The sequence below is a fragment of the Babylonia areolata genome, chromosome 26 (genome assembly GCF_041734735.1).
Source record: "Babylonia areolata isolate BAREFJ2019XMU chromosome 26, ASM4173473v1, whole genome shotgun sequence".
Classification (NCBI taxonomy): domain Eukaryota; kingdom Metazoa; phylum Mollusca; class Gastropoda; order Neogastropoda; family Buccinidae; genus Babylonia; species Babylonia areolata.
In genome coordinates this window covers 37470472-37482971 of record NC_134901.1, presented here as the reverse complement: position 1 = coordinate 37482971, position 12500 = coordinate 37470472, and the positions used below count along the sequence as shown (strand labels likewise).

At 43.8% G+C, this 12500-nt stretch overlaps 1 protein-coding gene across 3 annotated transcripts in view; it reads right to left on the bottom strand.

The window, feature by feature from the left end:
• The window catches only part of LOC143300463 (podocan-like), a 12741-nt gene extending 868 nt beyond the window's left edge, over positions 1 to 11873 (bottom strand). The window contains exons 1-3 of one of the 3 annotated variants that reach the window (XM_076614161.1): positions 11586 to 11873; positions 8776 to 8908; positions 1 to 2505 (exon numbers count right to left, since the gene is read on the bottom strand). The exon at positions 1 to 2505 is cut by the window's left edge and continues 868 nt beyond it. In XM_076614161.1, coding sequence (XP_076470276.1) covers positions 634 to 2505 — 1872 coding nt within the window. In that variant the 5' untranslated portion in view covers positions 8776 to 8908; positions 11586 to 11873 and the 3' untranslated portion in view covers positions 1 to 633. The remainder of the gene's footprint in view (positions 2506 to 8775; positions 8909 to 11585) is intronic. The other 2 variants (XM_076614160.1, XM_076614162.1) reach the window with 2 other exon arrangements.
• Between the last annotated feature and the right edge of the window lie 627 nt (positions 11874 to 12500).

The window sequence follows — 12500 nt, the reverse complement described above, 5'->3', positions numbered from 1 at the left end:
TATATGTATACCCTGATCCTGAAACAGTGGTGAAAACACACCAAAAAGAAAAGAAAGGAAAAAAAAAAAAGAAAGAAAAACCTCGACACATTATTGATTTTCTGCTGCTCTTCACACACAAACAAATCAGCAAAAATGATATGTGTACCGTAGCCAATGACTGTGCAGATCCATTCAGTCCAAATCTCTAGTTTCTCTGTGTATTTTACCTATTCCCCCTTTTTTTTCCCCCTTCTAACAAGAAAAAGACATTGCTCTCCTCTGCAAGCCAAAACAATGCACTTTTGCACATGTATGCACTACACATGTATGAAAAAAAAATGCCCCAAATGGACCATGTGTGATGCACTCACCTTTTTATTACCCACGACCAGTGACCATGTTCATTACTCAAACAGCTGTTCATGAAGCAGACCTCAGCTTGAACCATTTTCTCATCCACTCTGTCTGCTGGAAGTTCTATAACGAGTCTGAGAATAATGTTTCGAAATCAAGCAATAGTAAAAAGGCAAAGGAGAGGATGCCGCACAACCATGAACATAAAATACCAGTCTTCAGATCTGCATCTGAGCTGCTTTCTAATGTATGGATGACACCAACTCTACGCCCACCAGCAAGAGACAGGGTGATTTCTCAGACTGTCGATTCAATGCCCACCACAATGCTGTGACTGTTATGACTGGCTTCGTACAGAGCAGGGTCCGAGGAGTACACGCTGTCCTTCTGCGCTGCAAACCCCACGCGGGCTTCCGAGGGCGCCACCTGGGACGGGGAGGTGGGCTCCAACAGCTTGGGGTCCGTCACCATTTGGTCAAAGTAGTGTCGGAACACGAAACTGCGGTGAGACTCCTTGAGCGACTCGTTGTCGCAGTCCACGAAAGGAGCGATCTTGTCCTGATCCTCTTCTGCTACCTCCTCGATGCGACTGTCTGGCCTCCGCTTCTTCTTCTGGAACATCTGCTTCAGCTCCTTGCGTGTGCGGCCCCGTCGCCATAGATACAGGGTCAGCAGCAGCATCCCCAGGGAGAACAGCAGGCAGGCCAGAACGATGCTGATCTGCACCGGCACCGGAAGCCCCCCCTTACCCCCTCCCCCACTGCACCTCTCCAGATCGGAGTCCAGCAAACTGGAGATCAGTTTCCCGGCGAGTTTGTCCGGCGACGCGCACCTCAGCGCGGAGCAGTCATCATCCTGGTCCTGACCCGGCAGGCAGTGGAGCTTGTGCGCCGACCTCCGTGACCTCAGCCAGTTCCTGAAGGGGGCAATGTGGCAGTCGCAGTGCCAGGCGTTGTGGTACAGGTTGATGGTTACCAGCCGGTCAAACACCTTGACCAGGTCCTCCGACACGTTCTGCACGTGGTTCCACGAGGCATCCAGCCGTCGCAGGCTGTACAGGCCACTGAAGGTCTCTGCCGGCAGCACAGTCAGGGAGCAGGCCGAGATGTTGAGTGTGTCCAGCAGACGGAGACCCTCAAAGGCGTTGGGCTGCAGGACACGGATGGGGTTGTTGGCGACGTTCAGAACGGCCAGGTGCTGAGCCACAGGCTGAAGACACTCTCCCCTCAGCTCCAACAGCTTGTTCTCCGACAGATCCAGGTTCTCCACCGTCAGGCCGCTCAGGGCATCAGCAGGAACGGAGCTGATGCGGTTGTGGGCCAGGGACAAGGTCAGCAGGCTGAGCTCAGAGAACTGGTGGGGGTGCAGCTTCAGCAGCTCATTATCGTCCAGGTACAGGTGCTTCAGCTGCCGCAGCTCACTGAACTTTGTGGAGCTGGGAAAAACCTTGAGACGATTGCTGCCCAGATCAAGCAGCTTGACTCTGGTGATGGAGGCAAAGAAGTCCTCACTGATGGAAGACACGCCGCAACCTCGGATCCTCAACTCAGACAGAAACGCCAGATGCTGGAAGGTTCCCCCGGTCAGGCTGCGGAAGTGGTTGCCATCCAGACAGAGGGTGGACAGACTGGACAGGGACTGAACAGCGGCCGGCCTCAGCTCACTGAGGAAGTTATGACCAAGGTCCAGCTGTCGGAGACTGACCAGCGGCTCCAGGGCCGACCCCACATCGCTCAGCTGGTTGCCCGACAGGTTCAGAAACCTCAGGCTGCTCAGTCCTGTGAAGGCCCCACCGGCGATGGACCGGATGCTGTTCTTGCTCAGGTCAAGAACCTGCAGCGACGTCAATGACGGAGAGAACGCCGAGTCTTCCACGACCTGCAAGGCGCTGTTGGTGATGGTGAGGTGGATGAGGGACCGGGGCGCCCTCTCCAGGTCGGCGTGACCCAGAGTCTGCTTGGAGGTCACGCTGTCCATCAGCAGTCTGGCCGTGTTGTGTGGAAGGCCCACCAGCAGGGACGACAGGTGACCTCCACTGCACCTCACTCGCTGACCTCGCCCCTCCGGGTCACAGCGACACTTGTCCGGGCAGGCAGTCGCCGTGACGACGCAACACAGTGCCACCACTCCCAGCAGTGCCAGTCCCTTCATGGTCATTGCTACCTTCATCTGAAACAGACATGTTATGCTGTATTTAGCAAGAAATTAACCTCTGTAAATGTTGGCGAAATACTTACGTACAAGAGTGACATTATATTCAGCGAGAAATTAACCTCGTTAATGTTGGCAAAGTAATTACGTTCAGCTGTCACATGTTTAGCGAGATGACTGTTGGTGAAATAATTACGGTACATTCAACAGCTCACTGATACCTTCTTTGGAAACGAAAACATACCCACTAAGACATGAATCCCTACACTGTGAACAGAATGCATTCTACACAGCACAGCAAACACATATGAACAATCCATCCACTCAAGAATCTTTCACGTCAATCTCCAGGTTACTTTTATTCAGTTATCTATTAGGTCAACAGGTTCCCCTGTGTTTTGTGGCCTAATTACTTTAGACGATGTGTTACATACAAGCAGCTGAACAAGCACCCTACAGTGACATCTTGAAGGTCTTATATATCTATTGCACTGCATTGCATTGCATTGCATTGCATTGCATTGTATTGTATTGTATTGTATTACTCTTGTCAACAGAATTTCTCTGTGTGAAATTTGTGTTGCTCTCCCCAGGGAGAGCGCGTTGCCACAGTGAGAGAGCCACACTTTTTTGTCTTTATTTTTCCTGCCTGCAATTTCATTTGTTTTCTTATCAAAGTGGATTTTTCTACAGAATTATGCCAGGCACAACCCTTTCGTTGCTGTGGGTTCTTTTACGTGCACTAAGCACATACTGCATACAGGACCTTAGTTTATCATCTCGTCCAAATGACTAGCATCCACGATGGTCTAGAGGTAACGCGTCCGCCTAGGACGCGAGAGAATCTGAGTGCACTGGTTCAAATCACGGCTCAGCCACTAATATTTTTCTCCCCCTTCACTAGACCTTGAGTGGTGGTCTGGACACTAGTCATTCGGATGAGACGATAAACCGAGGTCCTGTGTGCAGCATGCACTTAGCACAGGTAAAAGAACCTATGGCAACAAAAGGGTTGTTCCTGGCAAAATTCTGTAGAAAAATCCACTTCGATAGGAAAAACAAATAAAACTGCACGCCGGAAAAAAAAAAGAAAAAAAAAGGGTGGCACTGTAGCATAGCGACGCGCTCTCCCTGGGGAGAGCAGCCCGAATTTCACGCAGAGAAATCTGCTGTGATAAAAAGAGAAATACAATACAGCAGAATACAATACAATCCAGACCACCACTCAAGGTCTAGTGGAGGGGAAGAAAATACTGGGGAGTGCGGGATTTGAACTAGTGCACTTAGATTCTCTCGCTTCCTAGGCGGACACATTACCACTTGGCCAACACTCCTCATCAAACTCATGCCACATGGATCGCATTCACCAAGGTTCAGTCATCTAGAGGTTGAACAGAGACAGAGGCGGGGAGGTTGGGGGGTGCAGGGTAGTGTGTATGTGTGTGTTTGTGTGTTGGGGCTCATGTACGTTTATGTGTATTTGATTGTGCTTTCATGTATGTGAAACTGCATGTTTGTTGCATATCTGTTATGCGTGTGTGTGTGTGGATGTGTGGATGTGTGTCTACATGTTTTACATTTATTTGCTTATTTATCATTGCTGTCTTTTTCTTTTTTTTTTCTTTGTGCACATAGAGTTGACTTCATCAAGACTTTGCACCTTATAAATATTATTATTATTAGTAGTAGTATTTATTATGTATTTATATATTTTTCTTTCTTCTTTTTTTCTTCTCAAGGCTTAAGTGTGTTGGGTTACACTGCTGGTCAGGCATCTGCTTGGCAGATGTGGTGTAGCCTATATGGATTTGACCAAACGCAGTGACGCCTCCTTGAGCTACTGATACTCATACTGATACTGAACAGTGACTGCTGACGGCGAAAATTAAATAACTGTCTGATAACTGTATGACTGGTTTTCCTTGTGCCCTAGCCAAGGCAGGCCTGCGAACGCACAGTCCACCGCCATGCGTTATCTGAAACCCCAGCCTGCCCCCAGGAATGCCACTGTTGTGGTCAGGACATTATCATCATTTCCACCGAGGTCGCCACGCCTTTCCCCAGGGATGATAACACACCTTGGGGTTAAACCTGCCAAGTAGTAAAGAGTGGTAACTCTCTCCACACACAAGGTACATAACCTGCCAAGGACAGGAAACTGTGGGTCTCCTTTTTTTTTTTTTTTCTTCTTTTTTTTCCAACAATTTTTTAATTCCCCATCATTCACCCATCCATTCCACAAATCTTACATTCATTCATCAACATCTTTCTGCTGTGGTCGTTATACAGGGTTACCTGCAAATGGACAGGAAAAGAGAAATGAAAAGTGTCATGGAAACATGCAATAATGTTGGCAATGACATGATGTTGTAAAATGCATAGAGCTTCAAGAATATGTGCTGTAGTGAAACATCTTAATAAATACATAAACAAATAAGTAAATAAATAAACATTTCTTGAGACAATACGGATTGTGGGTCTCCCTGTCTGTATGGTCTCCATAGTCTCTGTCTCTTTTCTCTCTGTGTGTGTCTGTTTCTGTCTGTCTGTCTGTCTGTCTGTCTGTCTCTCTGTCTGTGGTGTCTTTCTCTGCACTCCCAACATCTAATCAGACAAAATGTCCCTGAATCTGCAGTGCCTGAGAAAAATAAAAATGCAGTACTTAATGTGCTCCACTTCCCAAATCACCATGTACTGTATTTGTGAAATCATGAACCATTTTCTGCTTTTGTGTGTGTGTGTTAGAATCTTCATAAGTAAAATCAGCCTCCTCAGTTTGTCTTTTTTCAACCTGGAAAGTGTGGAATATATATATACATATCCCTTGTGTGGCATGCACTCAGTGCATGTAAAAGAGCCCAAGGCAACAAAATAGCTGTCCCTTGCAGAATTCTGTAAAAAAAAAAATCCACTTTGATAATAAACAAACACACTTGCAAACAGAAAGAAAAGCAACAAAAATTTGGTTGGCATTACACTGTGGCTAAGCACTCTCCTTAGAGGACAGCAAGCTGAATTCAACACATGGAAACCTGTTGTGAAAAAAACACACACATAATTTTACAACACCTACAATAAAACACCATACAGATTACAACAGCAGCTTTCCACTCAAAGGTACAGACATATATATCTATATCTATATATATATATATATCAGAATTATTTTCCCTGCACTCTGCTGCCACTGAAATCTGATGACTCATCACACACAATAAGGTCACAGACACTGCACCTCACAAGCGATTGCCCAAGGCATACCTCCCACCAAAGATCCATTGACCTGTTATTGATTTCCCCCAACAACACAGCCAACTCAAAATCATTCACCAAGTGCTGCATTGTTGGACTTTTCAGGTTCACGGTTCACTCGGCACACAGTGAAAGATTATCCAGGTAAAAATGGACGTTGAGATTCACTGGAACTTCCCTCATATCTGTAGACTTAAAATAACTATTGCACTCATTCTTAAAGATTATTTGTACTAAGTGTCTTTACATTCAACAAAATTCAACGTTAATGTTATTTTTAATATAATTTATATGATTAAACAAGAAAAATAACACCGTGAAAGATTAGCGTAAAGAGAAAGAAATATTTAACCAAAATGTTTGGCTCAGGTTTAGCCATTTGAATAGAAACAGAAACAAACAAAACCACCACCACAACCATCATCTCAGTTTCAGCATCTTCACAACAAAACAAGAAGAACAAAAAACAAACAAATAAGAACACCCAAAGAAGAAAAAACCCACCGTCACCATAGATTCAACATTCTCTTTCTGTGGCCACTGTCAATGGTGGAAGCCACTCACCCACAAACCTTGCTTACTGGTCGGACTATAAGTCAGGTTTCAAATTTCCCTGAGAGTACGAAAACAAAGGCCGCTGTGTTTGTATAACTGGGTGAAACATATCACTTTGACCAAGCGTCTGCTTACCTGCTGAAAACAGCTGGGTCTGACAGTGGTGAAAGCAGGGCGAGGAGTGTATGCATGCTAACACTTACGCAATGGTGGGTGTAGTGTATGTGAGGGTAATATATGTGTGATTTTTTTCCCTGTGTGTGTGTGTGTGTGTGTGTGTGTGTGTTCATCGCACCACGTCTTCATGGGTGTGTGTACATGTATGTGTGCTTATGTGTGTGGGGGTGGTCGTGTGCTTTTGTGTGTATGCGTGTGTGCCTCCAGGTTAAGCTTTCTGCCTGCACCTGAAGGCATATGCACACACATGATCTCCAAGTATACATGTATGGGTTGTATGAACCCAGAAGTGTGCATGCATACAATTAACATATTTTGACAAAATGCAAGACTGAATGTGCATGCATTACAACAAAATAACACATCTGATCTTTTTCATCAACAGAGGTGTACCCTGCATTGCTCACAGGTGATGGCACTAATCTGGTCAGTACTGACTCTGCTCACACAATAATCACTGCATTGAAATTTGTTGAAAGAAAAATTAACCCTTTGACTGAAGAACACTGACGAAATGAGGTCCGCATGTCATGGATTTGAAGTGCATCAGTAATACTACTTTGTGTGTGCCGTTTTCAAATGGCTTCATTGATTTTGCTGTAGAAAAGTAATGCAACAGTTCCAGTTTCAGTTTCAGTTTCTCAAGGAGGTGTCACTACGTTCAGACAAATCCATATATATACGCTACACCACATCTGCCAGGCAGATGTCTGAACAGCAGCATAACCCAACGCACTTAGTCGAGGCCTTGAGTGTATGCTTATTTATTGTGTACCTATCAGAGTGGATTTTTCTACAAAATTTTGCCAGAGGACAACACTCTCTTTGCCATGGTGTAACAAATCGCTCTGTACATGTGTTGTTGGTGACAATTTTTTATATGGTATTTTTGCTGATGCCAGTCATTGCTGTTTGACTTATGGGCCAGAAGTCAAACAGCCATGATTGGCATCAGCAAAAATAAACCAGTTCAGGGAAACGGAACTGGCCTAATGTTAACAATAAACAGTTTTAAAAAACGGCATTCACAATATATCACACAACAGAACATCGGATGGGAACCTTATGTTCCTGCGTGAAAAAGGGTCCGCATTTTCAAGTAGACATAAAAATCAACACACACACAAAATACCATATAAAAAATTGTCACCGACAACACATGTACAAAGCGATTTGTTACACATGGGTTCTTTTTCAGTGCGCCAAGTGCGTGCCGCACAAGGGACCTGGGTTTATCATCTCATCCGAATGACTAGAGGTTCAGTTTGATTTCCCAGTCAAACTTGGGAGAAAGGGTGAGAGCAGGATTCGAACCAACACCCTCATGGACACTCTATATTGGAAGGTGAGTGAACTTAACCAAAGTAATGCGATCCCCAAGAGGACAAAGTCTGGCTAAAGAGTGGTAACTGTCATCCTACCTCAGAGAGGTGACGGCCCTTCACTGACAAGCATAATCATTAGCAGCAGTCAAGGCACTGAATTCAATTCTTTTTAACAAAGCGGCACCCCAGAGTTTTCAAAAATTTCTTAGCTTCGTTTTCTAAAATGAATGATAAACTGAACTGCAGCTAATTACTGTCTATGACTAGTTTATTCTCCATGGATAAAGGAATAACAAAGATAAAATTTTCATTACCAACTATAAATTTTTTTTAAATTCTAAAAAAACACATTACTGTACACTAACAATCAAACCAATGCTGTTTTTTCAAATACCAGCAGTCTAAAACATGCTATTTTTTCCATAAAATGCAGAACCTGGGTGTCATTTTGTTCTGTTGAAATAAAATATTTTGTAGTCTGTTTTTCGTCATTGTTGTTGTTGTTGTTTTAATTTAAAACTTTTATCTAAGCTATGCATGAAGATTAAACAGATGTGTACAAAAGAATAAGTTTTACTCTTTTCCCCCAATTCATACACAAAAAACAGTACAGTAAACGAGTTGCATTCACTGTGCTACACACTTTATCTCTTGCAAAATTATGTGTCAAATGACACCATAATAATGATGCCATCCAACAGTTTTATATATCCACATACATCATGATGTTTTACAACTTCTACTTTATAGTTCACTGTTCCATTTCCAACAACAATCACGTCATGTTTTGGTGTCGACGGTCACACAATGCACACTCAAACACAGTCCTGTTTCTCTCATTACAATTTTTATACTGGCATCATTCCTTCATTATTTACCTGGTCAACACAAATGATGTCTATGACTGTTTGACCCAGCAGTTCCCTTATCCATGTCTAGACTTATAAACGCACACACACACACACACACACACACACACCTTTCCGCTCACCTGCCACTGAACGAGGTCAATGATCACAGGTACACTGACTGACTGGACAGTAAGCAATGGTGAGGTGGTCTCACGAAAACAAGGTTGTGCAACCTGTTCACTGAGTCTAGGGACACCAGGCCTGGAAAAACAAGTGTGAAGTACGATGGTAACACTCATGAAGAGGCCATGTACCACAGAAAAGCACAGGTGTAGGGAAAAAAAAATTCCAACACCCACACCCACAAACCCATGCACTCAGTGACTCACTCACGTATTATATATTTATGCATACTGCAGGCATGAATGCACACACACGTGTAAACATACATGCATTATTCTCATGCATAAATACACAAACACATTAGGCTTTGTGTGGGAAGCTTGGGGTTGGGCTGATAGGTGAGATAAAACTAAATGAAAATGAACATGGGGAAGTAAAATTTGAGGAGGAGAGGAAAGGAAATTAAAAAAAAAAAGAAAAAAAGAAGAAGAGAGAACAGGGCGGAGATGAAATCTGCCAGCCCCAAAACACTTCGCTGACTGAGCTTGATCTGAACAGTGGAAATAAGCACTGCCTTGAAATTAAAAAGGCTGAAAAAATTCTGTAAAGTGACACGAAGTAGAAACCATACATACTGGGCAAAACATAGACTTGTAAGCCATGTGACAAACAAAACATACATTGAATAAAAAACAAACTGAACAAAAATTTTCAAACAGACAAAACTAAGCACAGCGCTTGCTACGGAAATGATCCCTGCCCTCCCTTCATGAATATATTTGTATTTGTATTTGATTTCTTTTTATCACAACAGATTTCTCTGTGTGAAATTCGGGCTGCTCTCCCCAAGGAGAGCACGTCGCTACACTACAGCGCCACCCATTTTTTTGTATTTTTTCCTGTGTGCAGTTTTATTTGTTTTTCCTATCGAAGTGAATTTTCTTCAGAATTTTGCCAGGAACAACCCTTTTGTTGCCATTGGTTCTTTTGCATGCACTAAGTGCATGCTGCACATGTGACCTCGGTTTACCGTCTCATCCGAATGACTAGCGTCCAGACCACCACTCAAGGTCTGGTGGAGGGGGAGAAAATATCGGCGGTTGAGCCGTGATTCGAACCAGCGTGCTCAGATTCTCTCGCTTCCTAGGCAGACACGTTACCTCTAGGCCATCGCTCCACTATATATTCTTCCCTTCTTCTCTACCCTTAACTATTTAAAGAGTAACTGGGGAACCTGGCAGAAGAACTATTCACCAGATTCCTCTAGGAATGTCGGCTGTGTGTCAAAGCACTGGTCTCTGTAAATGGTTTTCTTGTCCATTCTACAATGCTGTCATTTTTTTTTTCTCATAATTTCTGTTTTCCCCTCAGTCTCACTCCCTCAACAGATCCAAGGGGATTGCTTTAGCAAGGCCACTGAATCTTGTTACACGGCCATGCCAGCATGGCTTCCTTTTCTTAACTGATGTCACCAGATCTCCATAGGGTCCAGAGTGCTGCTTGGTGGTCTGGTGTTCTTGTTCATTAGCAATGTTTACAGTATTTTGCGATAACACCTCATTTCCATTTTATGTATTTAGGTAAAGTTTCCTGACCCAAAGTGACTGTCCAATGATCAGAAAAGAAATATAACACTCTCCTGTCCATTCTGACAGGAGCAATTACAATAAACTTTGCAGAAACAAATAAACAAACAAACAGAATGTTTAATTTTGACTGCTTATCATTTCGAAACAAACCAGGAAAAATTAATGGTACTGATTACTGAATTTGACACTGAGAAATACTATAGAAGTTCCATGCAAAACATAGTGCTCAACAAAAAAGTCATGCTGTGGTCATTTTCATGAATGTGGTCACAGTAAAATGGCACTACCTTAAAATTCAGTTCTCAAAGACCACAAAAGTGTGTTTAAAACTATGGTGAGTCACCATTATGGAATGCATGGGGAAGGAGAAAACCAGAAGGAAGTGAGCAACAATGACAAAGTACTGGTGGGTGGGCAGATTGTAATGAAGGGGGAACACTCTACATGAAAGGGGAGAAGGAACAACTAGGCTGTGGGGAGAATGAGGGGGGGGGGGTGCGGGGGGGGGGGGGGGGGGGGGGGGGGGGGGCAGAGGTGTGTATACATTACATGTGGGGGAGGGGGGGGGGGGCAGGCAGTGGAGTGGACAAGGGTGGAAGCAAAGGATTGAACTTTTATCATAAAATCTATGAGTTTATAAAGTTCTGTATAACTGTAACTGTAGCAGACTTTAAAGTCAAACTGTTAAGAAAACAACACAAATACATCATTTTTTTTTTTAAATGTATAAAGCCATAGTTTGTGTTTAAAATCTTTATTACCTAGTTTCTTCACTATAACCACACACACACACACACACACACAACCTCCCCCCCCCCCCCCCCCCTCACACACAAACACACCGGTATTACCTCTCCTGTAACAGGGTTCAAATTTTAAACACACAATTACAATTCAAACTCAATTATTGATCTTATTGCTAGTAAGAACTTGTCATCACGACAACACACACACACACACACACACCCACACACACACACACATTCATAAGTTTAACACATGATGATCTAATCCTGCAGACAAATGAAAGTGGGAGTACACGGGATGGCCAGTTTAGCAATTTTGTCTGACACACCTTGGAACAGGTAAACTCGAGCAGATGGTCTCCCCTTGTCTACATCGAGCCATGCACATTTTCGAGAAAAAACGGAACCTTCTCATTGACAGAGGGAAAGCTGTTCAGTCGCTTCCCGTTCATGTTTGTTGTTCCTCTAACAGTAACTCACCTGTCATAAATCACTCCTGCTCCTGACCATTTTTTAAGAGCACCGAAATATGCGAAGCCTCCGGCAGCCAAATCACACACTGGGCCGAAATTCACCACATGTGTTTCGTGACAAAAACAGCACGACTTGCAGGTAGAATCCCTTGGAAAACACTTCCACCAACACAGTAGGTCCTTACAGCCAACCAGTAGAAAGTGTTGAGTGTTGGGTTGTAACGGCTCGAGCAACTCAACTGTGACCGCGACCTGTGGACATGCTTCACATTTCAAAGAACGACGCACTCGGAAGCTTTTGGTGGCACGGTCCCTCACCTGTGTGGGCTGTCACCGTGCGAGCGTACCGTACATTTCTGTTTTATGTACTTTGCCACCTGGGCTTCATTCTGCGGTTTCAGTTCGTTTCTCAAGGAAGCGTCACTTCGGATAAATCCACATATGCTACACCACCTCTGCTAGGTAGATGCCTGACAGCAGTATAACCCAGCGTGCTAGTGAGGCCTAGAGCACATGCATGAGTATATTTGTGTATCTATCAGAGTGGATTTCTTATGTAAAAATTTTGCCAGAGGAAACACACGTAATTTTGTTGCCATGCATGTGGTTGTTGTTGTTGTTTGGTTTTTGTGGGTTTTTTTTCCAATGTGCCAAGCGCATGCTGCACACGGTGCGGCGGGACCTCACTTTATCGTCTCATTCTTGTATACTTAGTACTGTGTAGTGAAAATCGACCCTGCTCAAGGCGGGGACTGACGGGATGTAGTTTAAAATAAAATTGGAAAAAAAAGAAAGAAAGAAAAAAGTGCGTATCAATTATCCTCGGTAATAAAGAAATTTGTCATGTCTTGTCTTCAGTGTTTTGTCTTGTCTTGTCTCATTCGAATGACTAGATGCTCAATTTGATTTCCCAGTCACATTT